This window comes from Trichosurus vulpecula, chromosome 8 (assembly GCF_011100635.1).
Source record: "Trichosurus vulpecula isolate mTriVul1 chromosome 8, mTriVul1.pri, whole genome shotgun sequence".
Taxonomy (NCBI): domain Eukaryota; kingdom Metazoa; phylum Chordata; class Mammalia; order Diprotodontia; family Phalangeridae; genus Trichosurus; species Trichosurus vulpecula.
This window is the reverse complement of record NC_050580.1, coordinates 206,834,428-206,856,147: the sequence shown is the minus strand read 5'-3', so window position 1 is coordinate 206,856,147 and position 21,720 is coordinate 206,834,428. Positions and strand designations below refer to the sequence as shown.

The window sequence follows — 21,720 nt, the reverse complement described above, 5'->3', positions numbered from 1 at the left end:
ATTACAGGGGCAGAGGAAGTCTCTGTTGCAAATTTGTGAGAAACCATAGATAAGAAAATGGACCAGCTTAGATGGCTCGTGATACCTCATTGAAGGGAGTGCCCGCATCAAGTAAGTCACAGATCCATTTGAGTGTCTGATTATTGTGAGTAGTTGAGGCAAAAAGGGATTTTCCAAAAGCCAGTTAGTTGTAAAGTAAAGTATCAGATGAAGAATGTTCTGTATATGCTGTCCCATCCCCTCCATTCTTTTGGAAAGTCCAAGAGAGCCCCACAAATAAGAAAGTACTGGAGATAACTGCCTTTCTCTCAAGTTTTCCTTTTTTTCAGTTATTTCATTTCCTCTGATTACATAAAAGAGAGGGCCTCAATTAGGTAAAAGTAGTCTCAAATCTTTTCCATATGCATAGGCATAGAGGTAGAAGGTAGAACACTGAATTTGGGGAACAGCATGGAGGCTATTTTGGCTGGAATATAGAGTACACAAATGGATATAATGTGAAATAAGCCTGGTAGATTGGAGCCAGATTGGAAGGCATCCAAATGAAGACTTTGTATTTTGTCCTGAAGGCATTTAGGGAGCAGCAGAAGGTCCTTCAGCAGGGGAGGAATATGGTCAAACTTGTACTTTAGGAAATTTATTCTGGCATTTTCATGGAGGGTGAATTGGCAACAGCAGAGACTTGAGGTGGGGCATACAGATAGGAAGTGCCAGCAGTAATCTGGGTGAGAAGCTGTAAGAATCTGAACTAGGGTGGTGATTGTGGGAATGGAGAGAAGAGGATAAATGCGAGCTGTGTTGTGAAGGCAGCAGTGACAAGACTTAGCAAGTGATTGGGTCTGGGAGGTGAGGGGGTGGGGATGGGGTTTGAGGGCTAAGAATAATGGCAGGCTTGCAAGTCTGTTGCATTTGGAATGAATAGTGTTGTCTTCAACTAAGGGTAAGATCCAATTCTTACTAGCTGTGTTTCCCTGGACAAGTCATTTTAGATTTCTCTGCTCCCTTTCTCCTTATGTATAAAAATTAGGGATAACAATATTTGTACACCCCATTTCACAAGGTTGTGAGGAAGGCACTCTTAGATTCAAGGTACTACTTAAATGTGAGTTGGTTTTTCATTTTTATCAGAAGCACAGCATGCTACATTCATAGGCTAGGAAGTACCTCAGAGATTATTTATTCTGGAAATCTCACTTTATAGATGAGAAAACTGATGCACAGCCAGTATTTTTAACAAGTCAAGCTTCAACATCTTCATGTTCCTTGTTGTGGGTACCTCCCCCTTTGGTGCAGATTTGTCTTTCATGCTTTCTTATATGATTGCATTGTGTTTTTCCATATATTTTTCCTGTAAAATCTACCTGATGGACCAGAGGACCATCCTCTGATAATGTCTGGTGCTTCCTGGGTACCATTGCAGCTCTTTGTCTGTCTATTACTCCTGAGACTCACAACATGATCTCTTTTCAATCATATTTCCCATATTTCTCCTTACATGAGCCATTTCTCATGGGTCAGCCACTTTGAAACAGTATGCAATTTCAGACATCACAAATTGTGTTAATATAAATAACTTCATGCCTCAACCTATTGTTGGAAGTTTCCACAATCTGGCTGCAACCTGATTCCACTCTCTTCTCCTCCATTATCTGTATGTTTCAGCCACTTTGGACTGCTCTCTCTTCTTCAGTTTTATCCTATCTTCCTCTATTTGTGCAGGCCATCCCTCGTTCCAGGGATTAAACGAGTTGCTGAAATCCTTCTCTTACTTTAAAGCTCATCTCAGGCGGCCCTTCTCCCATGAAGCTTTCTCATGATGCTCTTCCCCCCTCCTGAGCTGGAAGTGTTATCTCTCTCTCTGCATAATATTCAAAGTGATTTTTCTTGAGCCCTCCTTTGTCCTTAATGTGGCAGCATGTTATTTAATTGAAATCAGAACAGCTCTGGATCACAGGCTCAACTCTGATGCTTACTAGCCAAACCTCAGTTTCCTCCTGTCAATTTAGGATGGTACATGTGCCTCTACCTCACAGGGCTGTAAAGAAAGCAGGTTGTAAACTGTCCGAGGCTATATAAACACCATTTCCCCCTACCATATATACCACATTTGGAATGTAAGCTTCTTGAAGGGCTCTGTTATTTTTCATCTTTGTATCTTTAGCATCTATCATAGTGCGTTGCATATAGTGCTTTTAACAATTGTTTCAGTTGCTTTGAATGTTAGTTGACCATATTTGGTTTCCTCAAGCTGTCAGCCAGCTTTCAAGCCCTGGCTATTTCTATTTTATACAAAAGGAAATTGAGGAATTAGAGTTAATTGTCCTAAATTGAGGCTGTTCAGCATCAGAGGTAGGCCAAAAAGGGATAATTTTTTTCTGCATCTCTAACATTTCTCATTGTAACAACCTTTCCCACCCCTTGTTCCTTAACCAATCCATTCTTGGAACCACTGAGCATATCGAGAAAAGTCTATGAAGACATTGGCCATGTACAAATGCTTTTCTCATTCTGTACTTGTAGACTATTTCTTCTCTGCAAGAAATTACTGATTATTCATTTAAAAAATACGTAGAAGAAAACAAGTAGACATTAGAAGGTTGGACCCACATGACATTTTTCTTACTACCATGTTAAATTTTATATGCCCTTAAAAAACACACTTAAAAATGTTCACAGTTTGATATACAGTTTTTTAGTTCTTATTTGCATATAGAGATTTTCATGTTTGTTATGTTCATAATAAAGAACAATACGTAACATTCAGATTTAATTTCCCAAGACACTAATTTTTGTGAGAGAAACAATCTTTTTACTCATAGGTTAGGGGAAAAGTAGGAAGGAAGGCAGTAGATGATTTTCCACATTAATTTTTTCCCCCAAATTGATATTTTAGGGGGTTATTTTTATTGCATTTAAAATTTTTTATTTTTCTCTTTTGTTTTTATTTAATTTTCATTTCTGAATATATGCCTTCCTCAGTCACCTTTGCTAGTTCAGCATCTATATCGTGCCCTTCATTGGGCTTGTACCCCATGACTACGTGTTAGGTCCTCCTCTCTTTTTGTTCTACACTCTTACTGTCTCTACACTCACTCTACAGTCTCTCTACAGCCTCATCAGCTATTTCTGCCAAAGCTAACACCATCCTTTTAGTTGCCCAGGTTGACAACCTTCATGTTATCCTTCACTCTTCACTTCCCCTTACCCCATATACATAGTCACTTGTCATATCTTGTCCTTTCTACCTCCGGAACATTTCTTTTAGCCAGTTCCTTTCTCTCCACTCAGATTTTGGCTCTCATAGCCTTGAGACCGTGTCCCCGGAGTGAGCCATAATGAAGCTTTGAGTATTATAGTAGCCTCATATTTGGTCTCCTGACTTCAAGTCTTACCCCATCCTAGTCCCTCCTCTACACAGCTGCTAAAGTGCCTACTCTATGCCAGGCTCTGTATTAAGTTCTGGGAATGCAAAGAAAGGCAAAAAAAAGTCTTTTTCTCAAGGAGCTCACAGTTAAAAGGGTAGACAACATGTAAAAAAAAAACCATACAGTAAAGATAGATACATACACGATGAATCAAGGCTAATCTTAGAGGGAAGACACTAAAATTAAAGAGGACAGGAAAGGCATGTTGCAGAAAATAAGACTTTAAGGGAGACTTAAAGGAAACCAAAGAAGATTTGACATAGAGATGAGGAGAGAGAACATTTCAGACATTCAGGACAGCTAGTGAAAAGCAGATCCAATCAGGAGATGGAATGTCTTATATGAGAACAGCAAAGAGAGCAGTGCCACTGGTTCACCAAGTATTTGGAGGGAAGTAAGGTTTAGAAAGACTAGGAAGGGGATAGGTTATGAGGGATTTTGAAAGGCAAACAGAAAATTTTATTTTTGATTCTGGAGGTAATAGAGAACCACTGGAGTTTATAGTCATGAAAGTGTGAATAATCAGAATGGTGTTTTGGTAATGGATTGGAGTGAAGAGAGACTTAAGCAAGGAGACCGACTGGTTGGTTGTTGCTCCAGGTGGGAAGTGTTGAGGGCTCACACCAGGCTGGTGACCGTGTCACAGAAGGGCACATATGCAAGAGGAGTTACAACAGTAAAGTTGACAGGATTTGATCACTGATTGAATATGAGGAGTGAGATAATGAAGAGTGGAGAATGACATTGAGGTTGTAATCCTCAGTGCCTGAGAGGCTGGTGATACCCATGAAAGGAGTAATAGGGAAGTGAGGAGCAGGGGAGAGTTTGGGAAGAAAGATAATGAGTTCAGTTTGGACGTGTTGAGTGACATTCAGTTCAAGATGTACAGTAGGCAATTGGAAAAGTGAGACTGGTAGCTAGCAGAGACGTTAGCGATGGACAGATGGTTTTCCTAATGCACAGATCCAACCGACTGTGTCATGCCCCTGCTCAATAAACTACAGTGGTTCCTTGTTGCCTTTAGGATAAAATATAAACTCTACTGTTTGGTTTTTAAAGCCCACCACAATCTGCCCCCAGCTTACCTTTCCAATCTCGATGTATGTCACTCTTCATATGTCACCTTGGAGTCAAACTAGACATTGGCCTTCTTGCTACACTTCTCATGTGACACTCCACCTTATTAACTTTGTACTGACAGCTTCCCATGCCCAGAATGTATACCTTCTCCTCTGCCTTTAGAATCCCTTGTTTCCTTCATTACTTAACTGGAAGGCTCAGTTCACCCTTCTAGTAAAACTTGCACTGATTCCCTCCTGCTGCTAGTGCCTTCCCTCACAAATATTGCTAAGGGGTGTGTGTGTGTGTGTGTGTGTGTGTGTGTGTGAGATATGTATGTCTCTTCCCCAATAGATTGTAGGCTTTTCAAGGATAGAGGCTGTTGCATTTTTGTCATTCTGTTCCCAACACCTAGGACTGCTTTTAGCATGTACATGCTTAAATATTTGTTGACTGATGGATTACTATAGCAAAATGTACTTCTATGAATATTTTGTTGTATTATACCTTCCTGCCTTTGGAGGTATATGCTTAGCAGTGAGATTTCTTTTCGTTGCATTTTAACTGTTACTAGGAGGTAGTGAAGCTTTACTGAGTAAGAAAAGAGGCCTTCACTAGTTTTTCTTTATATTCATGTCTTGACAGGAGCTGTTCTGAAACATACCGCATGCCAGTGATGGACTACAAAATGAACGAAGGGGTTTCCTATGAGTTCAAATTCCCCTTCCGAAATAACAACAAATGGCAGAGAAATGCCAACAAGGGGCAAGGACCTCATGGGTCCCAAGTACCCTCCCAGGTCCAGAGTCCAGTGATTTCTCGTATGAGTGCTGGAAAAGGAGATGGAAAGATGCAACCTCCAGAACGAGCTGCCAATATTCCTCGTAGCATCTCTAGTGATGGCCGCCCCTTGGAACGGAGGTAATTATATTCTTTTAAAGGTTAAACTTCTTTGTTGTGGGAATTGTTTTCAGAGAGGTGGGGGAAAGAGAAATATAGGGGAATATTTAGGAAATGTGAAAACAAAAGACATCAATGAAATTCATTTAAAAAACCAAAAGTTGGGAGGCAGAGCCAAGATGGCGGCAGGAAACCAGAGACTAGCATGAGCTCCCTGCCAAGTCCCTCCAAAAACCCATAAAAAATGGCTCTGAACCAATTCTAGAACTGCAGAACCCACAAAACAGCAGAGGGAAGCAGGGCTCCAGCCCAGGACAGCCTGGATGGTCTCTGGGTGAGGTCTATTCCTCACGGAGCTGGGAACAGAGCAGAGCCCAGAGTGAGCAGCGCGGACCAACCAGACCAGGAGCCGGGCGGAGCATGCCCTAGTGCCCTGCACCCTGAATCAGTGAGCTGCAGCAGTTACCAGACCTCTCAAACCACAAACACCAAAGACAGCAGAGAAGGTTAGTGGGAAAAGCTGCGGGAGTGGAAGGAGTTCATGGTTTGGCTACCGGCCCTGGGGGGGGGGGCAGCGGAGGTGGGGCAGCTACAGCTGCAGTTGCTTCCAGCCCCAGGCCCACCTGGTGGAGGAATTAATTGGCGGATCAGAGCAGGAGTGCACAGCCTGCTGAAGATCTAAGCCCTGTCCAGGTTGGAGGAGTAGTGCTGGTGTGGCAGAGCTAGCAACCCCCCCTCCCAAACGTAGAACATAGAACTCTCTAGTCTACAAGCAATCATACCCCGCTGAAAAGCTCAAGGGTCAAGTTAGTTGGTGGGAATATGGCCAGGCAGCGAAAATGCACCCAGATTCAGTCTCAGACTTTGGATTCTTTCTTTGCTGACAAAGAAGAACAAAACATACAGACAGAAGAAGTTAACAAAGTCAAAGAGTCCACAACAGAAGCCTCCAAGAAAAACATGAACTGGTCCCAGGCCATGGAAGAGCTCAAAAAGCATTTGGAAAAGCAAGTTAGAGAAGTAGAGGAAAAATTGGGAAGAGAAATGAGAAGGATGCGAGAAAACTATGAAAAACAAGTCAATGACTTGCTAAAGGAGACCCAGAAAAATACTGGAAAATACACTGAAGAAAACAACACCTTAAAAAACAGACTAACTCAAATGGCAAAAGAGCTCCAAAAAGCCAATGAGGGGAAGAATGCCTTGAAAGGCAGAATTAGCCAAATGGAAAAGGAGGTCCAAAAGACCACTGAAGAAAATACTACTTTAAAAATTAGATTGGAGCAAGTGGAAGCTAGTGACTTTATGAGAAATCAGGATATTATAAAACAGAACCAAAGGAATGAAAAAATGGAAGACAATGTGAAATATCTCATTGTAAAAACCACTGACCTGGAAAATAGATCCAGGAGAGATAATTTAAAAATGATTGGACTACCTGAAAGCCATGATCAAAAAAAGAGCCTAGATACCATCTTTCAAGAAATTATCAAGGAGAACTGCCCTGATATTCTAGAGCCACAGGACAAAATAGAAATTGAAAGAATCCATCGATCACCTCCTCAAATAGATCCCAAAAAGAAATCTCCTAGGAATATTGTCGCCAAATTCCAGAGATCCCAGATCAAGGAGAAAATACTGCAAGCAGCCAGAAAGAAACAATTTGAGTATTGTGGAAACATAATCAGAATAACCCAAGATCTGGCAGCTTCTACATTAAGAGATCGAAGGGCTTGGAATATGATATTCTGGAGGTCAATGGAGCTAGGATTAAAACCTAGAATCACCTACCCAGCCAAACTGAGTATCATGCTCCAAGACAAAATATGGATTTTCAATAAAATAGAGGACTTTCAAGCTTTCTCAGTGAAAAGACCAGAACTGAATAGAAAATTTGACTTTCAAACACAAGAATCAAGAGAAGCATGGAAAGGTAATCAAGAAATGGAAATTGCAAGGGACTTACTAAAGTTGAACTGTTTTGTTTACATTCCTACATGGAAAGATGATTTGTATGATTCATGAGACCTCAGTATTAGGGTAGCTGAAGGAAATATGCATATATATGTATATATATATTTATGTATGTATATATATATATATATATATATATATATATATATATAAGTGAATGTGTATGTATGTATATATGTATGGGTGTATGTGTATATATATACATATATATATATATATATGTAGAGAGAGAGAGAGACAGAGAGAGAGAGAGAGAGGACACAGGGTGAGTTGAAGATGAAGGGAAGATACCTAAAAGAAATAAAATTAAATTAAGGGATGAGAGAGGAATATATTGAGAGAGGGTGATAGGGAGAGATAGAATGGGGTGGATTATCTCGCGTAAAGGTGGCAAGAGGAAGCAGTTCTGTGGGAGGAGGGGAGAGGGCAGGTGAGGGGGGGAATGAGTGAATCTTGCTCTCATCAAATTTGGCCTGAGGAGGGAATACCATACATACTCAATTGGGTATCTTACCCCACAGGAAAGAAGAGGGAAGAAGATAAAAAAGGGGGGGGGATGATGGAGGGGAGGGCAGATGGGGGTGGAGGTAATCAAAAACAAACACTTTGGAAAGGGGACAGGGTCAAGGGAGAAAATTCAATAAAGGGGGATGGGTTGGGAAGGAGCAAAATGCAGTGAGTCTTTCACAACATGAGTATTGTGGAAGGGTTATACACAATGATACACATGTGGCCTATGTTGAATTGCTTGACTTCTTAGGGAGGGTGGGTGGGAAGGGAGGAGGGGGGAGAATTTGGAACTCAAAGTTTTAAAAACAGACGTTCAAAAACAACAACAAAGAAAAAAGTTTTTGCATGCAACTAGAAAATAAGATACACAGGCAATGGGGCATAGAAATTTATCTTGCCCTACAAGAAAGGAAGGGAAAAGGGGATTGGGAGGGGAGTGGGGTGACAGAAGGGAGGGCTGACTGGGGAACAGGGCAACCAGAATATACGCCATCTTGGAGTGGGGGGAGAGGGTAGAAATGGGGAGAAAATTTGTAATTCAAACTCTTGTGAAAACCAATGCTGAAAACTAAATATGTTAAATAAATAAATTAAATTTTAAAAAAAAATTAAATTTAAAAAACCAAAAGTTGCATTTCAATCTGTGCCCAAGATTTACATAAAGCTAAAAAAAAGCAAGCCCAAATTCAGGCATTTATATATTTTAATTATTTGAACCTTTATAATGAAAGTTGAAAATTAGTGAACAATCCATAAGAAATAACTTTCAAGCTGTCATCATATTATAAAGTAATGATTTGAATAAAGCATGATTACATCACACGAATACCTTTGGCTCCCCCAAAAAAGGCAATTTTGAAATTGTAATTGAATTTCCATATGGTACTTTAAAAAAAAAAATCAACCCTGCAAAGCTAGTAGCCCTGTGGATCCGGATTTGGCAAACATCTTTGAGGAGCTGGTGACCATATTATCATCTGTGAAAGTATTCATCTTTGCGGGGTAAGGGATGCTAGCAACAGGATACAGATTTTTGGTTGAGTAACTGTGTTCGTGTTACTTGGTTAATAAAGAGGTGGGAGGAAGAAAGCCAACTAGTACATTATATCACATACTTTCCACTGCTCTGAAGGTGGAAGAGAATTATGGGAAGAAGGCTTCACTTTGAGAATATATTAAAAAATAAGCAAAGGGGAAAGGGATTAAGAGACAAAAGCAAGAAATAAACATCAGGTTTGAGGATGAAATTTAAAGCTGGATTTTGGCACTTTGGTTTGTGATAAATGATCAGATTTCCTTGGGTCCGGGAAAAAAAAGGGGTCTCACTTTGTTTTTCCTGGCATTCACAATGGAGCATATTGCAGCATTTTGTCTTAAAGTAGCTAGACTTTTATTTGGCTGGTGGAGGCAAATCAACCTTGTGTATAATTTAGCCTTGCTCTAGTCTCATCTAGCCTGGAGTAAAACTTTTTATGAGAATATTGTTTAAACTGAACTAAGTTCTATTAAAATGGAAATGAGTTTGTACTTAAATTTTAAAAATGACAAGTACTATAAACCAGTGCCAGTGAAGGAGACTGTCCATTTGGATAATCTAAAAGGTTCATTCACCACTACAGTTGCAGTCTCCTCTCTGATGCTAACTCTTCACTGACTTTGCCTTAAGCTAAATAGCCAGAGTACATTTTTTTTCCCACTACCACTGCCCCTTCTAATACTGCTCAAGAGTGGCTTCTTCCATTCCTACTCAGGAAATGGAACAACATCTCATAAAATATTAAAAGCCTCAGATTGTCAGGGAACATATTTGATATAATGAGAGTGATTTAAATACTTAACAGCTGAAGTATATTATTTAGGTTCTTAACCATGTAATTACAGTAGGTAAATTTGATTTTCAGATGGTACCATAGTGGTAGTATTGTTTTTATTTTAATGTGCCTGATTTATTCCCCAAAAATGATTCACTTAAAAAATCTAGCTGATTAGCTCACCAATATACCCCTCCTCTAGCATCATTGTATTTCCATTTGCTAAATTCTAGCTGTCTTGATTTGAATTTTTTTTAATCTTAAAAAATCAGTGAATTGGTCCTTTGTCCTAAAGGTTCCAACTTTGGTTCTTTTCAATATATGCATTAACTAGAATTCATTGTGCAACCTAGATTTTTATAGATTTCATAGATTAGGAAACAGTTCTTTGTAATGGTGATAAATATTTATTCCTTAATGCTAAGCCTTTCTTTGAAACAAATCAGCAAGCTTTCTCATGCTATGTTTGTCTTGTTTTATCTTTACTAAAAAATAAACAAAACAAAACCAAAGTTCTTTCCAGAATTGAATTTAATTTTTGCACTAGATACAAAGACCAGTTACGGAAGCATTGCCTCTTATTGGTAAAAATATTTTGAAGAGTTGATAATTCTGTAATTCTTTATCATAGAGATCTAGAGCTTGAAGGAACCTCAGAGGCTACTAAGCCCAACCTCTTCAGAGATAAAGAAACTGAAGCCCAGGGAGGTTCCTTATGTGACTGGCCCAAGGTGTCACATGTTGACAGAGGTAGAATTTAAACCTACCTTTTTGACCTCCAGAGCCAGTCCTCTTTCTACTGTACTGTGCCTCTTTAGCTGCTTTGTAGCCCTAGAAAATGTACATAGATACCATGCTGAATCTTCCAAGTCATAAAAGGTGTGCTCCTCACTTCTAAAGATCTCTGACTAAATTAGTGTGGGTACTCCCTATAGGAACAAGGATTTCAACCCATCCAAGCCTTTGTGTGGTTGATGTGACAACTTCCTCTTGGGTGTGAAACTTCTAATGGTAAACCTCTCTGAATTAGGTTAGATTGGTTTACGCATACCGCCTGTCTCTGGGCTTGCCTAACTTGATATAGGATCTATCAGAGCTGAAACTTCATAGGTATAGGTATAGCCTTGAAGAACCAGGGTTCACCTTCATTCTATGATATGTCATTGGAATAAAACTTTAGTGGAAGCATGGTGTTTTATTGGTGTTTTCTCTTCCTCTTTCTCTCAAGATATGGTAAGCTGTAAAAAATTAAGCAGTGGCTCTCGCTTTACTCCAAGTGTTGGAATGATCCAAGTTGGCAAGGGTAGGGTTACTAATGGACTAACAAACAATTTGATTTCCTGCATTTCCCTGCCAAAGCCTTTCTGTTTCATGTAGTTCTTTGAGGTAGTAGGCAGGCAGATAGACCACTAGAATGACAGTTGTTTTGTGAAGAAAAGGCCAGACCTACTCCAAGGTTACAGTTTAATTACAGGGCATATCAGTCATGGTTATTTGCCTTATTGATCTTGGTGTCCTTCATTTTAATGAAAGTTATGATTAAGTGGATATTCCTTCTTTATAAAAATTTGTCATTGGAGTTTTTCTTTTTTTCCTAATTGTAAAATTTTAGCTTTGGCATCTTGTAAAATTAAATATCATTTTTGTGTTAACTATCTGTGTGTTGAATGGAGAGAAGTATCATGGCACAATAAATAGCCAGCTTCAGAGTCAGAAAGACCAGATTTCAGGTACTGTTGCTGACACTTACTGACTATATGACCCCAGAGCAAATCACTTAACCTTTTTGTGTACAAAAGGAACCCCCACAAAATACTAAATTATAGAATGGTTTCAGATTGACACTCACAAAAGGAGAAAACAGGAGTCGGAGAGAAGAACTTAAATATAAGATGCTAGGTGAATACTTGGTTTGATGGTATTATTGTTGCTGTGTCAGCCAGTGCTTTTTTTGGTATAGTACTCCCAGACTCTGCCATTGATGCAAATCTGTTTAGACACTTAAAAGGTTTCCTGGGGAACTGAGACTTTAAGTGATTTGTCCTCTGGTCAGTCAACTTATACATGTCAAAAGTGGGCCAACTACCACTCTATCCTCTACAAAATGCTTTTCCCTTCTGTTTTCTTAGTATCTGGGAAAGGTATTTCAGGATAGCTAACATGCTAAATGAGTTTCTAGACTATTCCATAAAATACGGGAATGATGAGTCCTTGACAAGGGATGGAATATACTTAATAAGGGCCAATAAAGGCATATTTGCTGGGAGTTTTTGCAAATTTAATTAAGAGGACTTTAAACTGATTAGGGAAAGGAAAAGGAAAGCTGCCTACATTAAATCTGGCAAAACTGGTAACATTTTGAGTAGTAAATACAACAAAGAAAGTAGAAAATAAATGCAATCCATATGAGATAGTATCCAAGTAGAAGACAAGCAATAAAATCCATGTTCTTAGCTGCTTGAATATACACTTAACATGGACAATAAACAGGGTGAACTAGAGATTGTTATGCAAGAGGACACATTTTCACTCAGTCATTTTCACTGACACTTGATTACATTGGAGTTATTACCAGAATTTGGCACTGGAAGAGTGTAAGTTATTCAAAATACAGAAAAAATGAAAATGGGTAGCATTGTATTAAATCATATATATGAAGAAAGCCAAGAACCAGAGAAGGAAGGCATAATGGGAGAGGGGCAGTAAGAGAAGCAATATTGCCCCCAAAAGTATACTATGCACCACCTAAACAGAAAGACCAGATGAGGAGCTCAGGAAGCAGATGACAAATCTGGCACATACTGTAATAGTAACGGGGAACCGAGATTACCTGGACTGCTCATGTCTTCTCTTTCTGCTCAAAACAGAGCAGCTAGTATTTTTTAAACTTAGAGAAACCAACAGGGGGAACTTTTGTTCTGGACCTGGCTCTCATCAACTAGGAAGTTCCCAGGATGGAAATATTGAGAACTTTGTGGGGAAGTGACAGTTGTATTTTTTTTTGAGGGGGAAAGGCAGGCCAATTGGGGTTAAGGGACTTGGCCAAGGTCACACAGCTGGTAAGTGTGTCAAGTGTCTGAGTTCGGATTTGAACTCAGGTCTTCCTGACTCCAGGACCGGTGTTCTACTCACTGCACCACCTAGCTGCCCCAGCAGTTGCATTTTTGAAAATGAGGATGGGAAAGCCAGACACATGTACTTTCAATTTGGGGAGGTAGGTTTTACAGAGTTCAGAAAAAGAATAGCTAGGATCTCAGGGATGAAAATTCTTCAAGGAATGTCAGCTTGAGTGATGTGAAGCTTTTAAATACTAAATCCTGAATATACATAAAAGAAAAAGACTTTCAATTAGTAACAGAAAAAAAAGTGGGAGCTATCTCAAGAGACCTTGTAGATTCACAGGTAATTTAATAACCATCTTAGATGTTAAAAAGACATCTACAGAAGATGGAAGCAAGGCCAGGTAATGGAGAATGAATACAAAAGGGTTGGTGGCTAAAGCAGTTTCTGTGTGCTTTTTTGGCCAGCTTGTTATGGCAGTTGTTTTAAATATTCTTTAAGAGATAACAAGGGTCAATTTCCATTTTATTTTTATTTACATATTTTACAGAATCAGCAGCTTATTAAATTGGCTTGGAGTTGTTGTAATTGTACATGGTATTATCCTCTCATCTTTATCCTTTCTTAAAATTTTATGTTAATTTCAATCTTTGCTCTATTTAGTTGGTCAACTGACTGTACACAGCTATAGTGAAATCTATTCCAAATAAGCCTATAGTCATTCAGACGATCTAGTGATGGTTAAAAAAAAACACAAAGAAAAAATAGATCAGTGGAACAGATTAGAGAGTAGCCCATCGTTGGGTAAACCCAAGAACATAAATTAATGGGAGAAGGACTACGTTTTTGACAAGAATTGCTGGAAAAACTGGGAAGTGATTTGGCAGAAATTAGGCTCAGACCATCATTTTATGCCATGTTAAACATGGATGTGTGACTTGAATTGCACCAGTGGAAAGTGAGAAGAAAATAAGATCAGGCGCCTTTTTTCCCCCCAACAGCTGTGTCTAGAGGGAGAATTTAATAAGAGAATTTTTAAGCAAGGTATAGAGCATAGATGAGGTCACAAAAAGTAAATAATTTTGACCATAGAATTTAAATGCTTTTGCACAAATTAAAGTAGTGAAGATAAAATCAGAAGGGAAGTTATGGATAGGGAAAAATATTGGTATCAGATATCACCCAAAAATTACTAATCACCAATAAATCCAAAATATAATGGGAATTAATATCAAAAGCCATTCACAGTAGACGAGTGGCAAGAAGAGAGAGCCAGAGAAAGAGATAACACAGAGGGAGAAAAAGAGGCAGACATCTGTTCTTAAACGCAAACGTCTCAAAAGATTTGCAGATTATAACTGAATACATGGCAACATGCTCTAAATTACTGATAGCAAGAGAATTGAAAATTAAAACAACTATGAAGTTTTAGGAAATTATGCTAGTCCTGTAAGTCATATCAATTTAAGTGGGTATGAATTAATTAGGTGAGAATTTCATGGTTGCAGAGCAAGTGACCTGATATAGTGGAGTCAGAGGACCCAGGTTTAAATCCCACTTTCTGATATATGGTCTTGGGCAAGTCACTAACATTCCCTGGGCCTCCATTTCCTCATCTTTAAACTGGGGGTTGAACTAAAAATGCCCCTTATGACCTTTCCAGCTCTAAATCTGTTGTCCTATAATCTCTTAAATAAAATTTCACATTAAAGAAGAATACACTTGAGCTGAATGTTAGTCAAGTAGTCGAAGCCACCCCCCCATTTTATACGTGAGTCAGCTGTGTTCCAGAGATGTTAATTGACTTGTTGAAGGAAAGTCCCAGCAGTAATTGAATGTAGAACTATATTATATCATAAAGTACACAACACCATCACTTAATTTTTTTCAGATGAGTACACATAATGAAAAATCAACAATTTAAAGAAATATGATGGATATATCTAATAACCTTGCTAAATATATGCAGTTAGAGTCCAAAACAAAAAAATCTATTTTAGTAACAAAAATTTAACATGAAAAGAAAAGAAGTTGTTTAGGGAAGTTGCTGCACAGTGATTAAAAAATTCAGTCTTTGTTACTAGAATCAGAAATAAATACAATTCATTTTTAAAAGGTAGTTAATCTCTAGAGTTCATTCTAGGCCTGATTCTATGATACATGCTATGCCAGGAAAAATAAACATAGTATTTAATCTGATAGAGCGATTTAAATTAAACGGAAAGCCAATAAATTGCCATGACATTTGTTGTTTGTTCAATTTAGATCAGTCATATTTTAAGTACTAAATTTTGTAAATGTATTTCAGTTGATCCAAGCTAAAACTGAGTAAGACTGAACTAGGAGTTGCTCTTGATTGTATTTTCCATAGAAGATTTTTAGCTGAAACAAAATTATAGCACAGTATTTGTCAGTGAGGATAAGGTGATAAAATAAAGTACAGTGCTTTGCGTGAGAAGTTTTTAGTTACAGATTATTTGCTTTTTGCTGTGCACCAAATGAGATAATGTATATAAAGTATCTGGCAAACCTTAGTGCATTATTTTATAATGCCCCAAATGTCAATTGTTTTATTCAGAGGAATGCTTGATACTTAGGCACTTGGGTTTGTGACTAATGTTTCACCTGGCAAACACAGTTGCGAGCAAGAAATAGCCAACTTCAAAGAAAGAAATTCAAATCTGTTCCCAGACCTCTAGTTATCTGCGTTTTTTGGGCTTAATTGTTCTTTAAGGTCATGCCCATGTTGAAAAATTTGTTGTTATCCAACCTTGAAAAATGAACATAGTGGTACTTCTGACTATGTACCCTCTTGTCGATCTTCGCACAATGGTACTATTTGAATGTTGCTCACTGGTGGTGTAAAAAGCCTCCTGGATATTTTGTGGTTTCCTCAACTTTACAGGTTTAAGGTTAAAATAGAGATGATACTGCATTATCTCATTTTTGGATGCATATTATTTCTGCTACTTTGTTATTTTTTAAGTACTCTTATATCAGTGTTCTCCAGAGTGTGGTATGCATGAGATCAGGTTGCAAAAAGAAAATATTTAAATGTTTATTTTTTCTATCTGATATGGTAAAAAGTAAATTAAGCTTCTGTTTAACATATAGAGTGACACTGAGACTGCCCCTCAGTCTGCATGTGTTTGTATGTGATTGTCTTGTGTTAATGTACAATATGCTGAGTATCCTGAGGAAAAAAAGTGAATCACAGCATTGTTTGTTCTCGTTTTTGAAGAAGACCACGCCATCAGGAAGGTGATGTCGTGACTTGAAAGTGAATTGGATTTCAGTGAGGGAGGGCTGTGCAGAGTCACCAGCCTCACTTTCTCCTCCAGAGCCATCTGGGTCCAGTAGCAAAATAATAGATCCAGATGACTGGAGATGACCCTGGATGCAGTGGGAGACTTTGACCTTTTTAGGCTAAGGTCTTTCCCAGGTATCAGTCTGACTGAGGTAATGCCCATTCAGTGATTATGCCCAGGTAATAACTGAGGCAAGGAATGGCCTCTTTTATCCAGTCAAAACAAAAACAAAATTAACTTGGGAGGGGTTTCTGGCCAAAACTGAAACAATCGCTATTTATACCCACTCTGAGCTATCAGAGCCCCAACAGTGACCAAGTAAAGCTTGGGCTGGTACGTATTATTGGCCAGTCAATGAGAGCCAGAGGGATGGGGTTTAAGGCATGGTCCTTAAAAAAGAAATCTAGCCCACAAATCCCCAGATAACTTGCAAGGTTATAATGATCAAAATTTATATTCCTTTGGACAGAGTACCTGCAGGTAAGAGTATGATTCCCTTTGTGGACAGAGGAAGAGGAAGGAAGGAAGGAAGGAAGGAAGGAAGGAAGGAAGGAAGGAAGGAAGGAAGGAAGGAAAGGAAGGAAGGAAGGAGTTAGTCAGTCAGTCAGTCTCCATTGGGCAGGTACCACTCACATCCTCAGTCATCCATTAGATTCCAGCATATTGTGAAGTATTGTCATTTATGAGTCTGATTCCTTGGCTTTCCAGGCTACTTTATATAGGTTCAGCTAAACTCACCTACAGAAAATGGCTTTAAAACATTCCTGCAGTGAAGTCATGGATTGGCAAAGAACACAAGTGAACAAAAAGAAAATGGTGGGGCTGACACTTTTCCTGTTCTTTGTATGAACTTATTGTCAGCCATGTTATGAGGTAAAATCAGTGATAGATTAATCAGATTTGACAAGAAGTTGACCAGAACATTTGAAATGACCAAGAACAGTATTTGAAATATGGATTTACATCAACTATGATTAACATTGCAGCCCAAGCATATATTTTGCCTCGGATAATAGCTAATAATAGTATGAAGCCATCATAATTAGTAAGACATTTATAAACTCAGCTTCATGTTCTGGATAAACGTGAAGATTATCCTCTATATTTTCTCAGCACTGTTTTAAGTCAACCAATACTTAATCCAATACATATTAAAATTTGGCTTAACTGAATGATAAATGTTTAGAAGAAGCCTCTTTTATTGTTTCTTAATAATGAAAAACTACATGCCATTGGGGAAACACTTCCCCTTCCTGCCATGATCTTTTTTTTAATAGTTTGGAATAATATGTGGAAAACAATATGGTAGCAAATTAAAATTCATTCCTTTGTCAGCAAACATTACTGGAAGATGTAGAGAAAACATTGCTATCAAAAGTATTAGAGATATTACAAAATATAGGAAGTTTGTTTTATAGTTACATGAGAATACAGGTGCTCCTAACATGTCTCAGCTTATGGCATTTGCTAGATCTGTTTCAGTGCTGAAATACGCTAAGAATCAATTGTATTGTGAGCAACTAAAGGAGAAATATACCAGAGGAGATATGTTCTCAATGATAAATGACTGCTTTGTTAAAAAATAGTGAGATTGGAATTAACAAATACCAGCAGCAATCAAGTTCTAGGTTAGCATCACATAAAATTGATTCACTGTATTGCTTGTAGGCAAGCCACTGCAGCAGGTGGAGCAAGAAGTGCACAGAGTGCTGTAGGATATCATCAAGGTGGCTAATTTTATTTAAATTATTTAAATCAAATATTTACCAACTTGTAATGACATGAGCAGTGACCATGAAGATCTTTTGTACTCACAGATGTGTGTACTCTTTGTCTCGTGGCTAAGTCCTTCAAAGAGTTCTCAAACTTAAAGATGAGTCATGCATTTTTTTTCCTTCTACGAAAGACAAGTATTCCAAATTTGCCAACCTTTTCTGTGATGACAAGCGGCTGACAGTAGTGTGTTCCCAGCAGATAGTTTAAAAAAAAGACAAAAACCATAAAACCCTAATCCGCCCCTTCAAAGTAAAAGTTATGTTTTAACATGAAATCAGAAAAAAACTTATGCTATGGAGAGTATATTTTGCAAGGCGATGTTTAGATATGTTTCCCTCATTAAATGATTTTGTGGCAGAAAATGGTGTGTTAAAAAAAGTATCTGTGAACTTGGAAACTTGGAAACAAAAAAACATGGAAACAAAATTTTCTAACCTGCTTAAAAATTTCCAAATGAGAGTTTCAGTAGGTTTTTAATCCATTTGACAAAAATATAACCAAATTTGCAATATCTTTCAATTAGATTTTAAGATTGATTGACAAGAGGGAAGATAGGCAGAAAGAACTGAAAAATTAGTAAGTTTAGGTAATGATATACTTTACCCATTCATATTACATATCTCTGTGAGTTGTTTTTTTGTCAGCTATGACAGTCATTAAAACCAGGTATCAGAATAAACCAAACTTAGAACCAGACCATCAAATTACAGTATTCCAGAATATTAAACCAGGACTTAACAAAAAATAGTGAAGCTTAAAATAATGCTCTTAATAAATTATATTAAATATTGTTTATTTCATCTATATCTCATTCTCTTAAACCTGTAATTATATAAAATTTGTACAGTAGTGCAGGTATATAATTTGTAAAGATATATACATGTATATATAAATATGGGTATTAGTGCAAATAATACATATATGCAAATACAAATAATTACACACATGCATTGATATATTTGTTTATGCATATGTGTGTTATGCATAAATGTAAATCTATATTTCTCAGTGTCAAAGCTTTTTTTTTACTGTTGGGATATATGCATACTCAAAAAAGTTTGGAGAATGTTATTCTATACAACAAAATACAATTAAAATATAAAAGATAAAGTCTTGAAAGGTTGGTTGCTGACATTAGAGACATTTTCTCTGCAGAGGACTCATAAATGTCAGGTATCTTCAGCCTCAGCTGTGTATAGTGTATAGGTTGGATCACAGTCATGATCATAAATCTAGAGCTAGACGAGACCTCTTGTAGTCCAGTGGCTTCATTTTACAGATGAGAAAACTGTGTCCCATGGAGGATAATTGATTTTGTCGAGGGTCACACAAGGAGTAAGAAGCAGAGCTGGGATTTGAACTCACATCCTTTGACTCTGTGGTTAGCATTCCAAGCTGATCACTCTTTGCACTACACCACTAGTTCTGCATGTTAAAATTTATTTCCATGGAAACGTTGTGTTTCTACTTATCAAAAATTTACCTTTAACCTCAGATGGAATAGGAGAGTAGGTTTATTAGATATCTATTGGAAATTATGATGGTTTTCAAGCAGTGATAGAAATCATAGCTGATTAACAATAATAGCAGCTAGCATTCAGTGCTATAAGGTTTTAAAGCACTTTACAGATATTGTCTCATCATCACAACCCTGGGAGATAGGTGCTGTTATTATCCCTGTTTTATAGAAATTAAGTGATTCGCCCAGGGAAACTTCAAATGCCTTGTCATGCAATCCCCTTATGTGATGGATGAGAACACTTAGGCCCAGGAAGATTAAATTATTTTTCAAAGGTTTATACATAATTATCGTAATTATCAGAGATGAAAGTTGAACCCAGGGCCTCTGACTCTAAAATCAGTGTATGCAACCTCAGGAGGCTCAAGAAGAAATACTGATAATCTGGGATAATTGAAAATTATTTTGTAGACAAGGTTAGGTTTGCTATTTAAATAGTTTGTTTAATTTAACCTTCACTTTATCATTGAAAAAAATTTTTTAGTCTAGACATGTGGTTTTATTAGTGTAGGGCAGGAATGGGGAACCTGAGTGAGGCCTTGAGGCCACATGTGGCCCTCTAGGTCCTCAAGTGTGGACTTTTGACTGAATCCACATTTCACAGAACAAATCTCCTTAATAAAAGGCCGCAGGTTCCCTACCCTTGATGTAGGGTGTGTTCCCTCTCTTCCAGTGAAGATAACTACTCTTCTCTTAACATCTACTCTTATGGAGTTGCCTGGGAGCACTGAGATGTTGAGTGATTGGCCTAGGGTCACACAATCAGCACCTGTCAGATATGTATTTGAAGCCAGGTGTTCCTTACTAAGCCTCTCTCCACTATGACATCATTGAAATTTATTCATTTAATTTGATTCAGTATTAAGTCCCTTTTATGTACAAGGCCTTTGTGAAAGTGTTAATACAAAGATGAAAAAAACAGCATTTCGTGCCTTCAAGTTACCTGCAGCCTAATAGGATAGAACACTTAAAATATAAGTCTAGTATGGTACAAGGTACAATTTGACAGGCAAAGGAAAGCTCTAAAAAGATTTCTCTAGAGAATATTATAGAAAAAATGAGGGAGAGACCACTTTCAATTGGGGGACCCTGTTTCAAATGAGAAGGATCAGGGCTTCACGGAGGAAATCATCTGAACCGGACTTTGAATAACATCTTGATTCCTTCTCAGATAATCATATCCATTAAAAAATAGAATTTTCCTGTGTCCCTTTCCAAAGGAAGAATTATTACCATTTTGAAATGGTGAGAGATACTGCTTTGTAGTGAGTAGAGCAGATTTGAAGTCAGGAAAACCTGAGTTCTAATCTTATCTCGTTTATTATCTATGTGACTATGGGCAAGCTATTTAACTCCATGAATGTCTTACACTTAACAAAAACCATAGTACCTACATCACAGAGTTGTTAAAAATAATACAGGTCATGCTTTGCAAGCCTTCAAGCACTCTATAAATGTTAGCTGTTATTCATTGCTGGAGTACATATGCCTCATTAGTGTTGATATAATGTCAGGAAGCAAGAAGTCTAGAGAAAAGTTCCCAGCCATGTTTGTGGATGACACCTACATCCCCATACTCACCCCCCAGAGATTTTTAAAAGTGCATAGCTAAGTGTGACAGAAGTTAGGAAAGTGTGAATGTCTCATTGGAAAAGGAAGTACATACATAATGAGATCACATCCATTTAAGTATTAGTTGTTAAATTTATCCTTATAAAAATAAAAGTAGAACTTGGAGGTCACTTTTCATATTCCAGCATAAGTTAGGGAAGTATCTTCCTTCCATAAGCATAAAAAATCAAAACTGTTTCCTCAACATAGAAAAAAGGTTTTACAAGAATCCAATCAGCACGTCAGGGAGAGTTTATGACAGGAATGATAAAAATTAAAAGCATTTGAATTCTATACATGTCCAAACGTGCACTTCTTACAAGGTTCTTAGTGTGGGAGGACTGCCCTTAACTAATCCCTGAAAAGCCTGTTAGGCTGCTGAGTGACCCAGTTTGGAGGTAGCTACACAGCCCAAAAAGAAATGTATCCTTGAAACTTATTGGGGTGCAGCAACTGGGGCATTAAACCCTCAAAGGAAATTTACCTGGCCATGATTTAAAACATCATCTCTCCCTTCAGCTTCCTATGCAACAGTTCCAGCTGCAGGTGACTACCCTTTCCTGAAGCCAGAATTAAATATTTTTTATTGAACCTGCTTAGAACTAAAATCTGTAGGGAGCCAGCATGCTTGGGTTCATTTCCTAAGCCAGGTACTATATTAGACACAAAGCCAAAAAAACTCAGTTGGAGAGAAAATATATACATATATAAGTATGTATATAAAAATTAAGTCTTCATATAAGTGTAGCAATTGAGTCTGAGGGAAC

The 21,720-nt window shown here is 37.8% G+C and overlaps 1 protein-coding gene across 4 annotated transcripts in view; it reads left to right on the top strand.

Moving 5' to 3' along the window:
- SIPA1L1 (signal induced proliferation associated 1 like 1) overlaps window positions 1–21,720 on the top strand; it is a 376,548-nt gene that overhangs the window by 292,388 nt on the left and 62,440 nt on the right. For all 4 annotated transcript variants that reach the window (XM_036736951.1, XM_036736950.1, XM_036736949.1 and 1 more), the window contains exon 14: window positions 5,130–5,405. In XM_036736951.1, the coding sequence (XP_036592846.1) occupies window positions 5,130–5,405 (276 nt within the window). The remainder of the gene's footprint in view (window positions 1–5,129; window positions 5,406–21,720) is intronic.